Genomic DNA, 24,339 nt, shown 5'->3' on the forward strand with positions numbered 1-24,339 from the left:
CCAGAGGCCCCCTGCTGCCCTGGGAGCCCTCCTGCGGGGCCCCAGGATGGCAGCGGCCCCTCAGAGGCCCCCTGCCGCCCTAGGAGCCCACCTGGAGGGCCCCAGGGATGGCAAGGGCCTCCTAGAGCCTGCCGCCGCTGCTTGCCGCGGCCGCTCTGGGCGCCGCCATTTGGGCGGCGAGGTTGAGCGAGATTTACACTGCCCCGCCATTTTGGGCGAAAAAATGGTGGCACCCATAGCCCCAGAGGCCGCTATGGGCGCCGCCATTTTTTCACCCAAAATGGCTGCGAAGTCTTGCGCGACCTTGGGGAAGGTCGCGTGAGACTTCGCCGCCATTTTGCCACCCAAAATGGCGGCGGCCAGAGCGGCAAAAAGCTGCGACGGGTGGCCGCCGCAGCGGCGGCAATAGCAGCCGGGGGCCGGTAGCCGGGCCTCTGCGGGACGGAGGTTGCCGACCTCTGCTCTAAGTCAATCCAATTCAGTAATTTGATTGAGCTTGCCAACCTTATCATGATATACACACCCACCTCCTGGGAGAAGGATTGAGGGTTTTCTGTTATGTGTGGACTGCATATCAGGGGGAATAGCTTGTTGGACAACTTCCAAAGTAGAAGATTTTTCTTGTGAACATTCCAGTGAAAGTATGACAGGTTTAATTAGAGGGGCTGAATTTTGTATGGAAGGGAAATGGTACACTTCATAATTTGGATTGAGTGTAGTTGGCAGGGATTCCTCAGCTTCTTGATGTTCGCATCCAGCTCTATTTTTCCTAGATATTACACCACTCGTTGCCAAGCTAGGGTTGAGTTCCCAAGGACTACGGTACATTGCTATACAATTAAGGCTAACCCTCTGTTATTTGACTTCTGGTTTATGCAGAAATTTGCTAGCAGCATTAAGCCACACAACGTCAAACCCTTCATTACAATGAACCTTTTTTTTTAAAAAGGCAGGACTTCTCTACTGCTCTCCTGTCTTATTAATAGTTCCCAATATTTTTTTTGAGACAGGAATTATTTCTGGGGAAAATAGCTGTTCAGGCCCATAGCCAACACTTTTGACCTGGAGTTAGTTGCCTGGGTACACAATGAGAGTGACCAACACAGTTAAAAAAATCCTGGGTGAGATTTAGTACTTGCAAATTTATTATGAAATAGGTTCTACAGCCTTTGGCAGGAAATAGTCATGTCCACAGATAAGGCAAGTGCATCCCTACTGTGAGAGGGGAAAACAACAGGGACCACATCTGGGGTGGAAGGGCCTCAATGTGTCCCCCTTTCCAAATAACTTGAAGCCATCTCAATGGAAATTTAGGAAGGTACAGCACTGAGGAGGAATTAATTTAAATTTACCAAGGTAGGCTACATCATTTTCAATAGTGTCAAATTAAAACGAGAAGGAAGACAGGCATTTCATAACGTTTATGTAGGAACCCAGAGGCGCTATCAAGGGCAGGCAAAGAGTTTATGTTTCCAAGTTAGTGTGTGCTTACCGCTCAGGAGCAGCTGATTCCGCCGATATGAGGCTGGCATTGGGCCAACATCTTCTAGTCTATGGCTCATTACCCGTGAAAGGTGACCAGTGTGAGAGAGGCTTCCCACAATAATGCTATGCAAATACACTGGCTCGATGAAGTAGCTAAGGAGAGCACCTTGCAACCCGAGAACGTTCCACCTGGGAAAGAAATTCAACACTAAGAAAGGCATTTGAAAAGGCAGGAAATTAATAAGTTATGGAATCCCATGAGCAGAAGGAATGGGAACATGCTGAGGGAAAGCAAATGGAGCTGATCTCCCAGTTGAATTGATGGAGTGGGCCATTATTTGGTGCATGACATGTACAATATTGCATGGACATCTTAGTTCCATTGGTGGAATGAAGTCATCCCACGGCAGCAAAACAAATCCTGAAAGAGTCAGTAGGAATGATCTAGCCATGACTACTCACTTTAAAGTCCCATTGATTTATTTGAAGAGCAGTAGTCTTCCACTGAAACCAATGAGATTTAAACTTAACACTTAACTTACATTGTACTGTGCCTGATATATGGAGGACTAGGTTGCCAGACCTTCATGTCCTTACACCATTGTAAGTCTACTGGAGCCAGTAGAATTTAAGTGAAAGAGCATTGGGCAAAAAGTGCCACAAATAATATTGTAGTCCAAATATTATATAATTATCTGCCATTAGCAAAGCAGATTGTGGTCCAAAACACACTGCAGAAATAATCCAGTTTGAGACCACTTTAACTGCCCTGGCTCAGAGCTAGGGAATCCTAAGAAGTGTAGTTTATTGTGGCACCAGAGCTCTCTGACAGAAAGGCTAAATCTCTCACAAAACTACAGTTCCCAGAATTCCCTAGCACTGAGCCAGGGCAGTTAAAGTGGTCTCAAACTGGATTATTTCTGAAGTGTGTTTTGGACCTGCATTACCCCAATTCTTTCCTGGTAGCCAGTTGTAACCAAACTGGGTATAATGGCAAAACGTCTGTGCATCGATAAACCTATGTGGTCCAGCCATGTTGGCTTGCAGCTGAAGGGGAGGAACCAGTGTCCAACATCAAAAGGGGTGAAGAGGCGTGGAATACAATTCTCTTTTCCCCTTGGTCCTGCAGACCCCCCAAATGTTTTCCATCTGAGCTGAGCAAACATTTTCAGTTTGGCTGAGAAGAAATACACCTGAGTGGGTAGAGTATAACAAGGTACAAGCTACCCTAGCCTAACCCCCAGTCATGCTAGCATACATCCAGCATATTAATTTTTTCATGTGAGGCTCCATTCTTGATCATTCCTATGCCTTTGTTGCAAGGCCCTTCTTAGAAGCAGCACATTGTTCGAGGAATGCTTTCCTCTATTATTATCTCTCTATGAGTATTAAGCAAGCAAGTTTTCCTATTTTGACAAATCTTCATGGGATATAAATAAAGGAAACACCAAGAACATGAATTTCCTTCCAGAGAACTTAGTCCATATATACATAATGCATGACTCCTTTCTTGAAAAGCACTCCTTAAGAAATGCTTTAGTGCAATATTTGTCTTTTGCAAGCTTAGTGCTTCATGAGCCAATATATGTGACATTTTAGAAAAGGTGAGAGAGATTTTGCTATTTAAGGCAGCATCCAGTGGTTGCCATGCTTTAAAAAATGCATTTAAAGTGCAAATCTGTACCAGCAGGAAGCATTATGTAGCTAATTTCTTACATCATTGTTCTTTTCATTAATTAACATTTCTCAACCGTTAGTGCAATAATTGCAGTGCCTCTGTGCTGTATGTCTCTTTCCATGATTAATAAGGAGCCATTATACTTCCCTTTCCTGAAGCAGTCAATTAACACGAAATACTTTCCATTAATTACCGAATGTTTAAAACCAGCATGCTGTACCTGGAGAGCAATCTGCTCATGGAACCTGTGATGAAAATTGCTTTCAGAAGTTCTTTTAAAATTTTATTCCACGTGCGTGCACACATGCACACGCACTCACACACCCAAAGAAGAAACCACAGGCAATTTAGTTGGCTGTATTAATTTGCTTCAGAAGCAAGGCTGCCAATGAGAAACATCTTTTAATCTCATGGAAGACAAGGCAGCCATCTGGCTGTTGAGGATTTCCGAGTGAGACTGCCCCTCTCTTCCTCTCTAAATGCAGGTCATTAAAGTAATGTGTTCATCCTACATAAAACTCAAATGGAAGATAAAAGGTAATATTTATATACAAACAATTTAGTCTCACCATTTAAACAGTCATTGGTTTTATGAAACATTTGCTTTAGTCTATCAGATTTGCATACCTTCATTTGGGGGTTTGCATATATATGTATATGTATATGTGTATTGTATGGTCATTTCTGTACATTGACTGCCTCCTATCTATCTATCTATCTATCTATCTATCTATCTATCTATCTATCTATCTATCTATCCATCTCATTTAAAGGTAGACCTTACTGCACTGAAAATAACCAAGAACAGAAGGTGAAGAAACAGCTAGGGTCAGTGTAAGATATTTTGTTACTTTGGGATTTATTTCATAACAGAGTCAAATAATCAGAAAGCAATGTTTTGCTTCTGGTTAGAAAAAAGTGAACAATCTTAGTATCATTTCTGACATCAAATTGCAAGCATCTATCTTGTTTAATTTACTGAAAGTAAAGAACTAGATGTACAGAGAAGGCATTGGCTTTTGACCCATGGCACAGTCAATCAAAAGTGGCTATGTGGTAACATTACGGAGGCCAAACAAAAGTAATCTGTAAGGAAGGCATTACTGATAAGCTTCATTTGCCATCTACATCTGATTGGCTATAGGCAATGTCATTGTTTCTAGGAAGAAATTGTCCACTTTAAAAAACAACAATGGCTGTTGGGGAGTTATAAATGCATAGGCACTAAAGTTGCTATGCAGTGACTCCTGTCCTGGTCTCCCAAAATCCCCACTCACTGGGCGGCAGCTGCTGCAATTGATGAGGGTATGCTCCTCTGTGAATCAGAAAGTCACTAAATGACATTCCCACTCTCTCCTAGAGCAACCTCCAGTGTGAGTGGCAGAAGCAGGGTCTCTGTCACAATTCCCCCTCACTCTGGATATGGCCTACATGAGAGGGAGAGAGATCATCAGCTTGTTGCTTCATAGAATCATAGAATCATAGGACCTTATCGCACACAGAAACGTAAACGTTCTAGGGACGGGAGGAGGACTCTCGTGTGCGCGCGCGACCTCCCAAAAACGGATTTTATCGCACACGCAAAAGTCCTCCAAGAGGCCCTGTTCCGTCCCCCGTCGCGCACCCGTTCGCGTCCAGTCCTGACGGGCGTGATTTTTGCCTGACGGATTACCTTCCGTCCAGGTCTCCAAGACCTGGAGAGCCAGTCTTAATATAAGCTTGTTAATTTTTTTTTTTTTACAGAACAGGGGAACAGACACCTATTGACTGCAACTAGTATGTGGGAATTGGGGAAATGTCACAGTATATATGTACAGTCAGCCCTCTGTATCCATGGGGAGTTTGTTCCAGACCCCCCTCCCCCGTATGGCAAACTCTGTGGGACCTCGAGTCCTGTTCTCCTTAATGGTGGCGTGACATGTACACAATCATGTTGATGGGGTCACATGCATATGCTGCCATTGAGGAGAATAGGGTAGGGCTGTCCACAGATGCTCCATGGCTGAAGAGGAGCGCTGAAGCTATGCTGTTGCATGAACATGATGGGGAGGGGAACACCTTCTCCACTTTTATTAGCATTTATGAGCATGAGGGGTGTTTTGTTTTGTTTTTAAAATAAGAAGAATTCAGAAAAAGAAATGCCTTCTAGATGTCTGATGTCAAGAAAGTTTTCACCATATCATAGCCTGCTCCTCATGCAAAAGGCAGAGTTTGGCAATGTTGCTTCTTTGGACTACAAAAAAAGATCATAGATGACGATTATGATTATAGATTGGTAGAATATGGGAGTTGTAGCCCCTAGAAGCGACATTGTCAAATCTTGGTAGTAGGCCTAAATAGGCAAAGGAAATAAAATTGAGTCTCAGAAACAATTCATGGCTCTATAGGAAAATAAATGTTAAAGGTAACGCTAATTTCTGAAGGAGGTTGCCTCTATTTAGGCATCTGAGAACATAGCTGTGATTCTACAGCTTTTTCCAAGATAGCACTTTCAAAATTAACATCAATTATGCAGGCTAAATGCACTGTTACATTCTGGGCTCTCAATATATCAAAGTGACCTGTCTTGGGAAGACGTATGATGATTGTTTGACGTTTTCTTCTAATTGTACAAGACTTTTAAAGTGCCCCTTTCAAGGACATGTTCCCTGCTTAGATAACTTATCATTTTTTATCACTTTTGTCATTAAGAGAAACTGGCATGTAGAAGGATAGTTGGATATGGAACCTACTTCAACAAAAATGTGTGGATTTCAGACAAATTATCTCCACCGAATTCAGTGCATCTGGGCAGGCTTAGGGTCCAAGCCCCTTGGCTTAAATCATATTGTGAACTGGGCTGTTAGCATATAGATTTTTCTCTAAGTATTTATAGATTCCCCCATCCCCCTATAAATATCTTCCTGTGAAAATCAATACGATGGATTCTCAAATCTCTCTTTGTTTTGACTATGAGGAGAGCAGAACAGCTACTCCGAGCTAAAAGCAAAATACATGTCTTTCCTGTTCTATTACTCCAATGTTTATTGCACAAGGGTAGAAGAAATCCTTCGTTCAGTTTTTGGTACAGATAATTCCTTTCTAAATATATGTGGCTCCCATCTGTCAATAACTGAAATGCCAGAAATGATATTGAAGGAAGCTGGGCAAAGCTAGCCTCCCGTTCACTAGATGACATTAAAGAAAAAAAGAAAATCTTACATGGCCAGTGTTCAGCTCAACTGGAGGTGTGTGTGTCAGCTTCTCTATATTCCGATCCTGTCTGCTTCTAGCAATACTGGGGGAAATGCCCAAGGAAGATTTTGTTTATAATCTTTTTCACAATCTTTGTGGCCCTCTCCTCAAATGCCACTACCTTGCCTTAGTCCTAAATCCTTCCATCCCCACCATTCCATTCAGCTTAACTCCCTTTTTAAATTCAGAAGCTGAATTACAGTCCAAGGAGAGCTTGGAAATATTACTATTTTGGACTACAAGTCTCAGTATCTCCCAGCTACCATGGCCACTGGTCATGGTGGCTGGAATGTTCCAGGAACTTATTTCAAGAAAATAACGGCTGGTACCACAGCTAGAGTAGATGCATTCAACCAGCTGTTGAACTGTGAATCACATGTGGATAAATGCCACTGATTTTATGGGTCTATTCTAGTCAGGGCTATCAACAGGATTTAGGTCAATGTTTCCAAGTTCTGGTTTTTAAGCAAATTCGGAAGTTACTGACTGATAAGACATTAGAGGGGGGGAAGGGACATAGCTAAATAGTGTAGTCCCCACTTTGCAAGGAGTAGTCCCCAAGTCTAGTCCTTGGCACAAGTAGTGAAGAGGAGCTCAGGAGGCAGATGTGGGCAAGACATTTGTCCAAGATTGGAAGAGACAATCTCAAAGATTGCAATTTTTAAAGAACATTAAAATATTGGCATGTTGCCTTTCTGGCCCCAAATAGGTTATTCATTGGAACTAAATGAACCAATCTTCTAACTTAGCATGACAGTACAAGATAGGAAACAGAAAACAGGCATCCACCAATTCTGACACATTCCTTGGAGCTATCCTTTGAATTTAAAATGCTTCTAACATTACATTCAGCCACATTCATGTCTTCTACTATCTTAGACCCCAAGTTCAGAGTGTTGCTTATTCTGGGAAACTGTGTGGGTTTTTCAGGCTGGGGCAAAGGAATTTTAATATTTTCTGCCTCCAGCAAGAAGTGGGTTGTGAAGTCTTTATGCTTTGCACAGTTGGAGCCAAGAACTGACATCCACTCACCTGAGTGTTGAGCTGCACAGACCCCTGAAATGAGTGCCACTTGCATGGGAGCATAGCTGGGCTGGCTGTTGCAAACTTTAGCAAGTGTCATGTGCATTTGTCATAAGCTTTTCTTGTTTACTTTGCCAGAGAATCATGCAGACAAATATCAATGTTTCCTCCTGGATTTTCACGCAATACTGGTTGTTATTTATGGTAGTCTGTACTCTCCAGAACACCTGCCGCTTTTCTAGTTATATGACAAATCGGGTATTATTGGTTTGGAAATTGGAACTACTGCATTAGGGCCTGATCTATAGTTTAGATAATGGATGGCTCATATTTTTGTATCCAGTAGTGAGAGGCTATGACCAAATCCTGATTGATGCAGAAAGGAGTTAAAAGAGATATGATTGCAAATTGACTTGTATCACATGCACCAATTGTCTCTAGTCGAAGAGCTGGCTGTGTTAATTGATTTCCACTTCCATTAGTATGTAGCTTTTCAAGTGGTTTGTTTTTCAAAGCTGCAGAATCCAGGGTCAAACCTTCCATAGCCAACAGATAGGATCCCGACAGTTTATCACTAAAATGCTTGTGAAAGCTTTAATGTTTTCTGCCTTATTTTCTCTTGCATGCAACTCATTTTTCCTTACCCTGTTGTGGATGTTAAACATTTCTTCGTTTGTACAACAGCTTTTTCAGAGGTGTTATTAAGGCAAGTGGTGGCATCTTTCTGGGATTGGAGGGTGTACACTAGACACCACAGAACCCATTGGAGGCTGCACCACCACTAGATTTATCACAGCCACCAAATTTGCTGTTGCCACAGCCACCCTAAAAGTTAGCACTAACTGTGGTGGCTCTTCATGGTGCAGGAAGATGTTAGACCCTCCTGTCACACCATACAGCCCTATACCAACACAGCTGCAATAATATCATTCTATTCTGCATCATCTGGAATTCTGTGGCCCATTCTGGACACCTCTATTCAAGAAGACTATTGGCAAGTTGGAACATGCTGCAAGGAGACAACTAAGATGATAAAAGGTCTGAAAACTAAATCCCTATGAAAAATGGTTGAAGGAACTGGGCATGCTTAGTATGGAGAAGACAAGACTGAGAGGCGATACAATTTGTTATTGTTATTTGCCAACAAGTTGACTTCAGTTTATGGAAACCCTATGAATGAGATATTACCAGGTCATCCTGTCATCAGCAACTCTGCTCAGCTCTTCCTTGATTGAATCAATCCACTTGTAGTATAATCTCCCTCTTTTCCTACTGCCTTCCATGTTATTAAGTACCATTGTCCTTTCCAGTGAATCACGGTCTCATGATATGTACAAAGCCCAAATGTCTCAGTTTAGCCATTTTTGCTTGTAAAGAAAGACTTGATTTTATCTAATATTCCTTTGTCTTTTTAGCAGTCTGCGTATTGCGTGAAAATCAAAGAGGAAACATGGATAATTGATTCTCAGCCTTGATTTTCTCTAATATTCCTTTGTCTTTTTAGCAGTCTGTGACATCTGTAGAACTCTTCTCCATCACCATTTTTCAAATGAGGTGATATGATTGGCATCGTTAAGTATCGGAAGGGCTCTGACATGGAAAATGATGAAAGCCTGTTTTCTGCCATTCCAGAAGGCAGGATCCAAACCCATGGATTCAGTTTGCAAGAAAGGAGATTCTCACTAAATACTGGGAAGAATTTCTTGGTGATAAGAGCTGGGAGAAAGTAAAATAGACTACCTTAAAAGATGGTGCACATTCTAAAGAGATGTTGCATGGCCACCTTTCAGGGGTGTTTTAGTTGTTGATTCCTGCACTGACAGGTGTTGGGCTAGATCAGTGATTCCTAAACAGGTGTTTTGGACTACAGCTCCCAGAAGCCTCTGTCATCTTGGCCAATAGTCTTGTATTTTGGGAGCTGAAGTCCAAAACACCTGGAAGGCCAGAGTTTGGGAATCACTGGACTAGATGATCTTTAGTGTACCATTCTAAGGTCCTGTTTCCCATCTGGATGTAACAGGAAGGGAAGGGAGGACGCTGGCATGCTCTTGTCACTGCTGATTCTGCAGGGATGGTGTTATATGAATAGCAATCAGGTAACTCTATGCTTTTATAACAAACCATGGGGCACAGATAGCCCAAGGGCTATGTGTTGCCCATCTGGTTTTTTTTAAAAGCTTCTTAGATTGTGGAGGAAAGTGAAGGATGATTGGCCTGAACTACCTGAAGCCTGGTGCTAACTCAGCACTTGTTGCTGTGTGCCTTCAAGTCATTTCTGACTTATAAACCTAAGGCAAAACTATCTTGGGATTTTCTTGGCAAGATTTATTCAGAGGGGGTTTGCTATTGCTGTCTTTGAGGTGGAGAATGACTTACCCAAAGTCACCCAGTGGGCTTCCATGGGTGAGTGGAGATTTGAACCCTGGTCTCCCAGAGTCCTAGTTCAGCACTTAAACCACTAGAACATGTTGGGCTCATAATTCACCAGACAACTGACAAAAAAGAAAAGAAAAAAAGACACTCTACAACCCCCACCCCTAAAAGGCTGAAAAAGAAAAGAGATGAAACAGCACACCCATATTAACATGCATATACACAGAGAATACTTAGGTATACTTAAGACCTTAACCTGGGCATGTACTTTTGGTATTTTTTCCTCTGTAATTCTCATAACTGGAAGTATAATGCATTGTTACTTCTGGCTAGTCTCTACATAATGTAACACCAGGCACCATGCCGTCATCTGGCACACATGGAGAGGTATCACATCTCCAGAAACTTGTGGCGCTAACAGACCCCCAGTGTTGATGGGACCCTTGTGCCATGTCTCTGAGCTGCCATTTTGAATTTCCTACAGTGATGCAGAGAGAAACTCCATTGGGGAAATTAAAATAGTGCTCTGTAGCCACCTGTTGCTGCCAACTCAAAAATCACTGAGATAGGGCAGGTCCCACCAGACAGCCCTGGGCCAAGTATCCTCTTCAGGCCTGGAGCTGGTCCCATGGGAGATCCAGCCATTTTTAGGGGCAGGTTTTCTTCCAATTTGGACAGTGAGAATTTCCAAACTTGTTAATGGCTGCTGAGAATGCCTCTCAACACACTTGGTGCACAGAATACTAACAGAATTTACCTATGATTAAACCTTTAGCACACAAAAAAGTTGCTGAATGCCTTGAAAAATAATATCAGACTGATGAAATTGCTCATTTTTGCTTATAAATACCTTGTAAGCAAGGAAATACAATCCCAGCTGTTGGATAAATTATTAACTGCGTATTATTCACTCGGCTCCTGTAATTCTTTCTACTATGTCAGAAAATGTCTACTCTGGTAAGTTATGCAAAATAGATGCTTTGAAGCTTTAAATGTGGCTGCAGTTATAGTTAAAGATAACTTCCCAAAGCCATGCCCCCATTTGTGTTGAGTGTCTAGCACCCATGCCAATTGTTTTCTGACCGTAGCCACTATTAGGCTGGAATGCATTGCTGACAACAAAAAAAATTATGGCAGAAGCAGGTATTGTGCAGCCTTCTAGAAGTGTTGAACTGCAATTCTCAACAGCCCTAGCCAGCAAAGTCAGTAATGAGGAATGATGGGAGTTGTAGTTCCACAACATCTGGAGGTCTAGAGGATTCTCACTTTGTCTTATGGTATACATAGCATCACTACAGGGGATTATGGGATACAGATATTTTTTCACATGAAGGAAATCTGCATTATCAAGAGTGTCACCAGGGTTTACATAAAGAACAGGACTTGCTGGGGTCAAAGAATGAAATAGGGAATGTATCTCATTCTGAAATTTGGGACGGCTGATTTTCAGCCTGTTGATAAATCATAGCCTTATCTATATTGAAGAGTAATTTTAATTTAAAATAATAGAATCGTAGAGTCGTACAAAACCACAAAGGCCATCCAGTCCAATCTGCTGCCATGCAAGAACATATAATCAAAGCACTCCTGACAGATGGCCATCAGTCTGTTTAAAAACCTCTGAAGAAAGAGACTCCACCACACTCTGAGATAGCATATTCCACTGTCAAACAGCTTTCACCTCAACATTAAGTGCTTCTTAATGTTGAGGTGGAACTTTTTTTTCCTGTAGAGGATTCACTATGGATTGCTAAAGGCATTTATGTGGCACATAAACCAACTACCATATAATACAGGGTTATTACGCTGGATACCACCGCTGCACAACAGATTGTGCAACAGGCACTAAGGCTGTTAGCCTACCCGCAGTGCAACAGTCAAAGAGCTCCCACTCACCAAGTTAAAAATGAGAGACTATATGTACTCCACTAAGGGCCACATTAATGCATCTCTTGAGAAAATGCAACTACTTGAACAGCTATCTATTATGCCTCAATACCCAACACTGCTATTTCTCAGGTACTGGGGAATGGGGCAGTAACTAATGATATGTGTAGCCCTCTCCTGACTGTGGGGCATTGTGAGACAGACAGCTCCAACAAGATCTGAGAGAACCTGACAGAGGCTTCTGCAGCTGTCTGTCTCGGTGTGTTCTGTGACCAGGAGTGGGCTAGCCATGTCATTACTCATCACACCACTCTCTAGAACCTTGGAAATGGCTTCATCATGGGTGGGGTTGGAGATTTCAAAAGTAGGATTTTTGAAGACAGCACTGTGAGGTGTTGTAGCTACATATTTGTAGCTCCATCTCCCAGTGCAGAGCTCAGCTGGTGTCTTTTTCACAAGACCAACAACCCACTATGTATATTTTTGTGCAAAATGGTGCTTTTTGTGTGCACAAAACCCCTATGTGTATTTCTCAAATGCTTTTCTATCCAAAAAGCAGCAAGAGTCTGAACCTTCCTCCATCCTGCACTTAGGTGCAGAAACATCTTCCTGGAAATAGTCTCTCAGAGAGAGCTCTAAAAAAGATCACTGATGAAAACTTCACTTACTTTATATTCCTTCTTCATTGACAACATAGTAAGAGCTGTCTACAATACCTATGCACACTTTCATATTAATGTGCAATTAATAAGTAATAACATCAACAATTAGCATACTTTGAACATCAAAACAGGAAGTTCTCTTTTGATGCTGGAAACAGGGAACATGACAACATGCCACATTATTGTGAAGTTGTGAAGGAGTCTTGAAATAGTCTAGACTGAACTGGTAATAGATAAAGTCAGCTTTGTTTGGAGAAAAGATAATTCAGTTTTTGACACTCTATATTGCAATTGATTTTCCCACAAAGTTTAAAATATAATATTGGTTTCTGAATGTATATTTAATTTACTATCTATTGACATTCAGAAAACCAGAGACAGTCATATTTTGATTTGGAGGCTTTAAATTATTTAGTCATGCTCTTCTTCTGACTGAGATTTGATTTTGAAAGTTTGATCATACTCCGATGCAATGGGGAAATGTTGTTGAAGACTTTTATTTTCCCTTATCGAGACAATCTGCTAGAGAAGATTTGATCTAATGTTACTTTGAGACTATTTCATTATCTGTGTCAGATTATTCTGGTGTATTGTCATTGGACTTTCTTATTATTCTTACAATTAGATCAATCATGCAAAACCTCATTTTGATTGTAAAGTATTATTGACTGCAACAAGGGCACCTAGATAAACTAAGACCAAAAAGTAGTATTTTTCTGCCAGTGACATCAGGCATCAGAAAAAAATCACACTGTTCCTTCTGTAAATCATTACCATTCTCCTATCTAGAACAGCTTAAGGCACAGACATGTGTAAAACCCATCAATTGCTTTGTTTAGCTCTCCAGAGGCAAAGCCTCTCAGGAAGGAACTAGGAGGAGAAATAGCTATCTTTTGTTCTGCTGAAGAGCTGAATGTTGGGCAGTTGAATAAGAACTCTGGGCTCATGTTGAATCACCTTGAATACAGTACATGGAATTGATTATATGCACAGTTGAGTAGCTATAAACATGAGTCTACCAGGAGGTGTATTCTAGGACAGCATGTAGGGTTTCTAGAGAACCATAGAATTTTTTAGAGGTTTACTAGAATTACTCAGGCTGCATCTGCTGCACTGCAGAAATAATCCAGATTGGCATGTCTTTAACTTTCATGGCTCAATGGAAGTTATGTATCAGATTGTTTTTATTGTAAGATGCCTCGATCCTAACTGGAGTAGGTGGGATATAAATAAAAGTAGTAGTAGTAGTAGTAGTAGTTGTTGTTGTTGTTGTTATTATTATTATTATTCAATTATATAGAATCCTGGGAATTGTAGTTTTGTGAGACATTTAGTCTTCTCTGTCAGCGAGCTCTGGTGCCAACAAACTATAATTCCCAGAATTTTGTAGGATTCAGACTTGGTAGTTAGTGGTGTCAACCTGGATTATTTCTGCAGTGTGGATGCAGCCTCAGTTACAAAATCAATCAATGGGAACAAGCTGTTTTGAAAGACAGTGCCTGGAATCCTGTACCAGCTACTTAATAAAGTATGTCTTAACTAACCAACTCCTGGCCTGACCCTCCCACCAACCTGACAGAAGTGTGACTCTGGAACCACTGGAAGAATATATCTCCTCCCCATGTAGCGGCTGTAAAGTAGATTACCTAAAATAGATAAAGTAGGTTTGGAATGATTTCTTGGATCTGCACTACAGCTCTTTCAAAACTGTATGTGTTTTGCTGATGTAGTCCTATTGTTTGGATTGCAAACATTTCTTCTCTGATTTTTCCCCCCTTAGGTTATACTGCTATGGTGCAAAAGTGTCATTTCAGTGATGGATTATAACATGATAATTAAAACAAAATAGGAAAGGAGGAGAACAGAAGGATGCTTTTTTTGTTCCAATAGATCTTGAAATTAAAAGATATCCACTCAAGAATCAGAATAAAATGTTTGTGGCAGGTATTGGAGGATTGCCAGAAAATAGTCCAGGGCCACAAAAACATAATTTAGGTATATATATATTTAAAAAACTGAGAACTACAGAAAGAAATACCACAACCTCCCATCGTGTTTGCCCTGTTTGGACAAGTTTGAAAATTCTTTCTGGTTTTTATAACACTCTTGAGCTTGTAACACTGTTCTGAGATACAACTTTTTTTTTTTTTTTTACTGGGACTGGAAAATACATATACTTTGGCTTCTCCTTTGCTCTTGGTAGCACAGAAGACTGAAGAATAAAGCTGAATTGAACCAGATAACTTTCAGAATGAGTTTTTGTAAGCCTGGGGAATACTTTTTTAGTATATAAGTCAGATGCTTACAGCCTCAGGGAAAGGCAATGGCAAACCTCCTTGCCAGGAAAGCATCATGATAGGTTTGCCTTAGGGTCGCCATAAGCTGGAAATGACTTGAAGGCATACAACAACAACAATATATGCCACTGCTCATTATTTTTAAGAATATTATACATTTGGAACTTGGAGACTTCATCTTCTACCCAGATATACTGTGCAAGTTGAGGGTTTTATCTTTCAAATACATATTTAATCACTGATTAACAATGCTATTGCATTTTCCCCCCTTAAGGACTAGGCTGTATGTATATATATAGAGAGAAGCTGCCTTCTTTTGCCTTCTGATAACAGATTGTTCAAAGGAACAAAGGAAAAGTAAGTAGTTGTTATGTGACTTCAAGTCATTTTTGACTCATGTGACCCTCAGGCGATCCTATCACAGCGTTTTCTGGGGGGTGAGAGTGTGTGACTTGTCCAACGTCATCCAGTGGCTTTCCATGGCTGAGCAGGGAATTGAACCCTGGTCTCAAGAGTTATAGTCGAATGCTCAAACCATTACACTATGCTGGCTTTAACTAGGTTACCAAAGAACAAATCTGTTAAGATCATAAAAGCCCTGAACCAATCGATCTCATCTGTAAGTCTGAGTGTTGAATAATAGAAGAAGCTTTGCACAGGTTGTGTTGGGACAGGTTTAGTAAACAGGAGCACTTCTGAATAGTTTAGTCAATGCTCATGGAATGCTTTAGAAGGAAGTGATTTCATAGCAATTCTACCATTTTCTTAGGACACAATTTATTTCTCCACTGGGAAAAATAACTGTTTAAAATTTGATTAACATTTCCCATGTCTGCTGCCACTTATTTTACAATTTCATTATCATGTTACCTGGCAATTTTGTCTGTGCAGGACATTGTGATTAGCTGCTCCCCCAATAACATCCCATCCCATGTCTGCACTGCACTGGGACATCGAGCTGGGATAGTTCCTTCCCCAGATTCGATCTTTGTTCGAAGATGCCCACGGTATTTTCGTACTATGTGCTTGATGCTATTCACTGGGTTGAAAAGAAAAGAAAATAAATTTAGTGACACAGGAGCAATAACAAAAACTAATTTAAAAATATTTATCATCAAAGTGGAACTTTGTGTGAGTGGGAGGCAAATTTAACAGTTTCCCCAGTTCATCCCATACATATGGCAGATGGCAAATAAAGACTTTCATGCTTTGCTTGTTTGCTTGTGATTAAGAAACACTAAAATTGGGTCTTTTGAGTAGCTAACTCCAAATTTATGAATACTTACCTAGGAGTAAGAGGTGTTGAACTTAATGATAGCTTTGTAAAGATTTCATGCAGTTAGCCTACATTGCTGTAACTTGAATGAAAGCCAGGAGCATTTAAATAGAAACAAGAAGTTCTAAAATCATAAAAATTGCAAATAGTATCAGGATAATAAAATAGAATAAAAAACTCTTTTCATTGTATATGTTTCTAGTTTTGTAGCTACTTCTTCTTTTCATAGTGACACTGAACATGCAGGCCCCAAGGGCAGGACCCGCAGTGAGGTCTCACCGTCTCATCTCTGCGTCTACATGTTAATAAGAGGTGAGGAATTTAGGGTGAAATCTGCCTCTTCTGGGGTCCCAGGCCAGCCCTCTGTTTGGTGAACCCATGATATCATCATTTCTCAAATTTCTTCATGTTTTCTCCCATTGTACAAGGCTGAAATACCATTTCAAAGGACTGGTTACAGCCAGGGACAGAGTGACAGAGCTAGTAGTGTGTAGCTGAAATGGGGACTAGCTGGGCAAAATGTCAAGGTGGTAAGCAGGAAGGTGGAAAGTTGGTATGTTGTCAAGTAGGTGGGCAATCGACAGTCTGAATGTAAATGGAAATGCCCAAGAGCAGCTCCATTATTCTGAACCTGACTGACAAGCTGCTCTGACCAGGGGAATCAGACTAGTGTCAGATCCTTGAGTAATTTGCTGAGATGATAACTATCAGGTAATGTCAATCTTTCCCCAGGTTCATTAGAATTGGTTTATTTGATGCTATAAACACTTTGGGATTACGATAACTCGGATGCTACATCCCTCAGTAGGTGTCTGCCTGTAACCTATCTTCCCATTAAAAGCCACCCACCAGGCCCCTTTCCTTTTAGAAACCATCCATCAAGCGATCCATCAGGCTTGCCTGTAACCCTTCATTCATTTTAGAAGCCATCCACAAGACCTCATCCCAGCTGAGAAAAGGTATCTGAGAACCCGAGAAACAAATCTTTTGGTTGTGGTAGCCAGGACTGAAATACCATCAGAAATTGACTTCAAGTAGGTGATAAAGAGGAAGAACTTAGCATATAACCATAGTATCTGTGCAGACTGATATAGAAGATTTTTCTTTTACCCTTTAACTGTTCCAGCCCACAAGACTAAAATTTATACATCAGCCACAGCATCTTGAGAGCTGGGTTTAGAAAAACCCAGCAGGCTATGTCTTTTCAAAAGTGGCAAGATGTGTCCTCATTTTCATTATGCCCCTGACAATATTCTAGGCAATGCCTACTGCATCAGCTCTATGTATTCAAAGTCAACCCTATGCATAACACATTGCAGTAGACTACATGGCTCTAGGTTGGCTTTGTTTACTAAACAGAAATTAAAAAACAACAACAAGGTGTTGCAAATTCATGGACACCTTGAAAGATGGAGGCAAACATCAATGCTTGCCATTCTGTTTACTACTTAGAGACATTTTTCTTCTTGGCTTCAACTTGCTGCCATTGTTAAGATGTATTTTCTAGGATCCATTCACAAGAACTATAACAACCGATTGATTTTGGCTGGTGCTAAAAGATTGCTTACGAAAGAAAATGTTGGAGATGGCAACAATAAATTGTCTCAGAATCCTGGGATTAGTAAGAAAAGCAAAGTGGAGAAGTGGAGAAAAAGTGGTATCTGCCTCCACCTGTTAACTACTTTGTCAGTCCCTGATTATTCGGTCACCATCTCCTCCTGAGGTTTACTTTAAACAATTTATATGTACCATTTGGTTAACAGGCACACAAAACAGATTTAATATGCAAAGTGCATGCTAATATTTTATGGTATCTGTTCAGTCACATTGTGGGCTAGAATGGCAGCATCTGTGTTTTACAGCTGGGCAATGTAAACTGTGAGGGGAGATCCTGCCTTTCTTTACAGTTGTGCTGTACAAACTCCACTGAAATGCTGGGATAGAATCTCCCAATAAACAACAGTACTTAGGGAGGACATTTATTAAAATGGCTTTCAGCAAAACCAATGCTGGAAAATGGGACAGGCTGGAAACGTTACTGCTTCAAACTATAACATCCAGAATCACTCAGACATCATAGCTATTATCCCCTGCTGGCAGACGAATGTGAGCATGTTCTATGCTCTGTGAGTGGATGCTCTATCTGAACAGGGCTATTATGGATAAAGCTCCGTTTGCTAGTTGTCTTGATCTCATTGCTGCATACCTGGTTTAGGTTGCAATCCATTCTTCTTTAGGAATAAGTCTGAAATTACAAGCAATTCTTCATTGAGCAGTATAGCAGAGGGTAGGAACTGTGCAGCCCTTTGGTTGTTCCCAGCATCATAGGCTATGTTGGCTAAGGATTCTAGGAGTTCCAGTTAAACAATATCTCAAGGTCTGCAGAATTTGCATCATAGAATTTGAGGACGGCACATCTAGGTATTAACTTTCTTCATCCTGTGTTCACTGCCAGTGGTGTAAAATGTGTCTTGGGAAAAGGCAAAGTACCACTTTGTCTAGTGTTAGCTCTGCAGTAATTGTAGGAGACAGAGGCAGTATGGTGTAGTGATTTGAGTGGTGAGTTAGGATTCTGAGAGACCATGGCCATGGAAACTGACAGGGTAACCTTGGGTGAGTCACACTCTCTCAGCCTCAGAGGAAGACAATAGTAAATCCCCTCTTAACAAATTTGAGTCTCAGAATTTAGTTTTTTAGACAACAATTCCCAGAATTCCCCATTGGACATGTTGGTTGGGATATTGTGGAGTTGTAGTCCCCAAAGGAAGTTTTCCAATCTCTGGAGCTGACCGTGCTGTGACTGAATCCAGCTGCTGCCTTCTTTGTCCAATGCTTCTATCATCCTGCACAGCTTGGTAGATTAAGGGAATGCTGTGGATATAGTATATTTTGATTTCAGTAAGGCCTTTGACAAGGTTTCCCATGACATTCTTGTAAACAAGCTTGTAAAATGTAGGCTAGACAAGGGAGTTTATCAAACGGAAGGAATTTCTCTTAAATTCGAATGAAAAGAAAGTGGGGCCAGAACGCATTCACTTAAAGTCGCTAGTTTCACGCAATTATGTGAATATGCATTGCATTTGAACTGTTTCCACATTGCCCAAATTTGCGTGTGGCAGTCTTTCACACAATAATGTGAAACCACATGATTGTGTTCGGACTGACTTCCCATTGCCTGAATTTGTGTGTAGTGGGTTATCACGCAATAATGTTAAACCTCATGATTGCGTTCAGATTGCCATCACATTATACTTCCAATTCCCCTTGTCTGATAAACTCCAAGGTAACTGTTACATGGATTTATAATTGGTTGACCGCCTGAACCCAAAGGGTGCTCAACAATGGCTCCTTTTCACCCTGGAGAGACGTGACCAGTGGGGTCCCACAGGGCTCTGTCCTGGGCCAAGTGCTGTTCAACATCTTTATCAATGACTAGGATGACAGAATTGGGGGCATACTTATCAAATTTGCAGATGATACCAAATTAGGAGGAATAGCTAATACTCCAGAGGACAGGGTCAAATTCAAAATGACCTGAATAGACTAGAAAGCTGGCCCAAAACTAACAAAATGAAATTCAACACAGAGAAAGGTAAGGTACTGCACTTAGGACAGAAAAATGAAATGCATGGATATAGTATGGGGGACACCTGGCTGAACGAGACTACATGTGAAAGGGATCTAGGAGTCCAAGTTGAACATGAGTCAACAGTGTGATGCAGCAGCTAACAAGGCCAATGCAATGTTAGGCTGCATCAATAAAAGTATAGTGTCTAGATAAGAGAAGTAATAGTGCCACTGTATTCTGCTTTGGTCAGGCCCCACCTGGAATATTGTGTCCAGTTCGTGGCACCACAATTCAAAAAGGACGTTGAGAAACTGGAGCGTGTCCAAAGGAGGGCAACTAAAATGGTGAAGGGGCTGGAAACCATGTCCTATGAGGAATGCCTTAGGGAGCTGGGGATGTTTAGCCTGGAGAAGAGAAGATTAAGAGGTGATATGATAGTCCTGTTTAAATATTTGAAGGGATGTCATATTGAGGAGGTAGCAAGCTTGTTTTCTGCTGCTCCAGAGAACAGGACCCGAAACAATGGATGCAAGCTCCAGGAAAAGAGATTCCACTTCAACATTTGGAGGAACCTCCTGACAGTAGGGGCTGTTCGACTGTGGAACAAACTTCCTCGGAGTGTAGTGGAGTCTCCTCCCTTAGAGGTCTTTAAACAGAAGCTGGATGGCCATCTGTCAGGGATGCTTTGATTTGGATTTCCAGCATGGCAGGGGGTTGGACTGGATGGTCCTTGTGGTTTCTTCCAACTCTATTATTCTATGATTCTATGATATTGTGGCAGTGAAGATGGAAATTGCTGAGCCAGAGCTGCCTCTCTCAGAAAATAAGTGTTCTCTGGCAAACTTTCAGATGTTCCATTAAGTTGCCCAATTTTCTCCTTGTTTCATCCTTCTCAACAGAGGGGGACTCATACCTTGAAACCATTCTCCTCCTCTTCCTCTAACCCCAGCTGGCCTACTTTTTGATTATCACATCTGAAGTCCTCAAATTGCAACCAAGGCTCTGTAGTCACTTCTGTATTTCAAAGCACAAAATGTCGAATTGGTAGAAGAGGGAGGGAGAGAGAGTGAAAGGGAGCAGACAGAAGGCACTACCTGAAAATATCAGCCGTTCCAGGACAGGATCAGATATGCTGTAATTTACATGACTTTGATTATACTAAGTAAATGTTAGCTGACAAGGATCAAAGCCTGAGCAGGGAGCACTGACAGACATAATTACCAAATGCAAACGGATTCAGGCACAAATAAGAGCCCCCTCTTGACAGGCATTCTGCAAACTTCACTCCTATTCCAGACAGAGTCAAAAAAGATATGAGAGAGACATATACTTTGGGGAAAAAATAGTTCACTTTCATTAATTTGTATATCAGTGGTGGGCAAGTGTGGTCATCCAGACATTTTTATCTGCAACTCCCATAATCCTTCACCGTTGGCTACACTTACTTGTACTTATGAGAACTGCAGGACAAAAACTTCTGAAGAACCACAGTTGCCCATAATGGGCCTGAAAAGACACAACAGCCCATGCTAAGCCAAGGCTGTCTAAGCCAGAGGTGGGTCAAGTACAGCATGTGGACCAAGCCCCAAAGTGCCTTCATTAAAAAAAAATGCCCAAGTCATTTCTTTTTACACCAAACCACCATTGCTCACTTCCCGTATCTAGTTCAGCCTATTTTCTTGGTTTCTGTCTAGTTCAGTCCATTTTTCATAAGGTGAGGAGGCAAAATCACTACTTTGTAGCAATTTGGAGCTATTTCTGAAGGGGTGGTGGTCGGGGTTAAAAAATCACTGGGGGAAATTTGAATTTCTAAGGACGTCTGTGGGGAATGCATGGCCTACAAGATGGAGGGATATGGGATGGAGTGCTACCTCTCCACAGTTTCCTCCTCGGCTATAAAGTTTTCAAACTTTGCTGTTCCAGGTATTTTGGACCTGAACTCCCAGAAGCCCCAGCCTAGCTTAGCCAATGCTCGGAGATTCTTGGAGCTGAAGTCCTGAAGGAACAAAGACTGAGAAAGATTGCCTTAACACAGCCTTCTCCAACACGTTATTCTCTACAGGTGTTGGACTACAGCTCTATACCCTCCAACATTTCACAAGTAACAGCAGTGGATGGTCAAGGTGACAAAAAACATTACAGAAGAAGACTGACTGTTCAAGAGGAAAGGACAAAGGTGAATATAATAATAATAATAATTAATAATTTTTTAATTGCTATTTCCTGCCTCTCCCTATGGATCGAGGTGGGATCACATCAATATCGACAATACAAATTGCAAAGTGCACAGCAGATTAAAAACAACATTATATAACAATACTATACTATACAATACTAATCAGCCAGCAGTGTTGCGATAGGGGAATTAAAGCATCTGAATCGTCGTCTGTTTTCCATATTATCAAATCAGAGTGGGAATATTCAACTATAGCAGGTCAGGTGGATATGCCCACCGGAAGAGATCTGTCTTTAATGCCTTCTTAAAGGCTTGTAGTGTGGTAATAAGATGGATCTCTTCTGGTAAGTTGTTCCATAATTTTGGGGCCGTGGCTGTAAATGCTTTATGAGAAGTAGTGACCAGTCTAGTTTTTGTGTATTCCAGCAGTTTCTTCCTTGAGGTTCTAAGAGTGCGGGGAGGATTGTGTTCGGAGAGGCGTTCCCTTAAGTAACTTGGGCCCGAGCCATGTAGGGCTTTAAAGATAACGACCAACACTTTGTATTGCGCCTGGAAGCTAATCAGCAGCCAGTGTAAAGATTTTAATATTGATGTAATATAGTCCTATCTTGATGTTCCCATGACCAATCTGGCTGCAGCATTTTGGATTAACTGAAGCTTCTGAACTTGGCACAAAGGTAGCCCCATGTAAAGCGCATTGCAGAAATCTAAGCAAGAGGTTACCAGTGCATGCACCACTGCTTCAAGGTCTCTCTGAGCCAAGTAGGGGCGCAGCTGGTGTATCAACTGAAGTTGGTACCAAGCACTCCTGGCCACCGCCTCCACATGAGATGTCAACTGTAGGGACGAGTCCAGGAGCACTCCCAAACTGCGAACCTTGTCCTTTAGGGGCAGTGTGACCCTGTCCAGGACTGGTTGACAAACTTCCCCACCCGGGCCAGGGGTTCCTATCGCAAGTACCTTCGTTTTCTCTGGATTCAGCTTGAGCTTGTTTTCCCTCATCCAGCCCATTACCAACTCAAGACAGGCATTTAGAAGAGAGATGCCATCCTTGGTCACTGCAGCAGTCAGGGATATGGAGAGATGGAGTTGGGTGTCATCAGCATATTGATAACACTGTGCCCCGTGTCTCCGGATGATCTCTCCCAGCGGCTTCATGTAAATGTTAAACAACATGGGAGACAGGATGGCGCCTTGAGGGACACCCGATGTCAGCTCCCGTTTACGAGAGCAACTGTCTCCCAGCATCACCACCTGGAATCTGCCTGAGAGATAGGATCTGAACCACATAGTGCCCCCGATATCCAAATCCCTCAGGCATTCCAGAAGGATACCATGGTCTGGTATCGAAAGCCGCTGAGATGTCCAAAAGCACCAACAGAATATGAGAGTGAAACAGGGACATTTAAAAAGCAGCTGAAAAAGTGGGACAACAGAGGATTGATTAGGACAAATTGTGACAGTTGGAATATGAGTTCTCAGCAGGCCTGTAGAAAAGCATATGCAGAAGATATATGAAGAAACTAATGCTGAATCCATGTATTTCACAGGAAATCTTGGGACCAGCACTGGCCATCTTCGGGACTTGCAAACGTTAGATTTAGGGAGTACAGCTCCTAGAATCTCCCAGCCAGAATCATATTCTTGAAAAGTAACCTGTGCCCATTTTCTATTAGACCTGTTTTTTGGTTCACTTCTTATAAAGGACACACCTGCAATGTGTATTTTTTAAGCCATGAGCTTTAGAGTACTGCTTTTTTCTGTTTCATTCAAACCTCAGCGATTGTATTTCTTTCTGATTTTTGCATCACTTATTCTCCTCCTTGATTATATTCCACTAATTGCAAGGGGAGGGAAAAGGAGGAGGGAGGAGGAAGCAGTCAAGAGAAGGGAGCTGAAGATGCTACTTCATCCGGAACAAGATGTCAACCCGACCCCAGTGTTAGAGAGGACCAATTTAAAAATCATTTGGAGTGGGTTTATGATGTGTGCCTGACTAGACATTAGATGTGTAAATCACTGCTTCGAGTGTCAGAAAGAGAGTAGAAGAGAAAGAAAAAAGGAAGCACAGAATTTTTAGTATGATTTTTTTGTAGTTTGAATGCATAGAGATAAGTCCTTACTGCCTTTAATACCTGAAATCCAGTATGTTGTATTTTCCCTTGTTTTTACAATGATCTGCAGTTGGTCAGGATTTTTGTTAATGACTGACAATGGATTTATTTTTAAAATAAAAAGCTAGTTTAAAATTCTTTACGTCTCCACCTTAAAAAAGGAAAAAAAGCTGGAAATGAATGGTGATTAAACAGAATCACATGAGTAAAAACCTGTCTGAAATTCACATGTGGCTGCCTCAGAAGTTCATTTTCTATTTCTCTGCTTCACTGGATCTTGCTCTCCCTTTCTCTCTCTCTCTCGCTCTTTTTCCATGAAGCGATGAGGAGGGGCATTGAACCCAATGTTCAGTTTTTCCTTTTTTATACTGGCCTCTTAGTTCATTGTTATAGTTTATAACATGCTGAAATAACACTTGGAAATAAAAGTGAGTACTAAGAGCAATACAATTCAGTAATCCTTCAGATGAAAAACAGTCGTACAGTACTATTGCAATCTGCATGTGGATTTCAACAAAGCCTTTGGTTGACTAATTGGTAAAAGCAAACTTTTGATAGGGAGGGCT

The 24,339-nt window shown here is 41.4% G+C and overlaps 1 protein-coding gene across 2 annotated transcripts in view; it reads right to left on the reverse strand.

The window, feature by feature from the left end:
• ADARB2 (adenosine deaminase RNA specific B2 (inactive)) overlaps positions 1–24,339 on the reverse strand; it is a 453,219-nt gene that overhangs the window by 20,920 nt on the left and 407,960 nt on the right. For both annotated transcript variants that reach the window (XM_042477284.1, XM_042477283.1), the window contains 2 exons: positions 15,510–15,678; positions 1,493–1,674 (listed from right to left, as the gene is read on the reverse strand). In XM_042477284.1, the coding sequence (XP_042333218.1) occupies positions 1,493–1,674; positions 15,510–15,678 (351 nt within the window). The remainder of the gene's footprint in view (positions 1–1,492; positions 1,675–15,509; positions 15,679–24,339) is intronic.

This window comes from Sceloporus undulatus, chromosome 6 (assembly GCF_019175285.1).
Source record: "Sceloporus undulatus isolate JIND9_A2432 ecotype Alabama chromosome 6, SceUnd_v1.1, whole genome shotgun sequence".
Lineage (NCBI taxonomy): Eukaryota > Metazoa > Chordata > Lepidosauria > Squamata > Phrynosomatidae > Sceloporus > Sceloporus undulatus.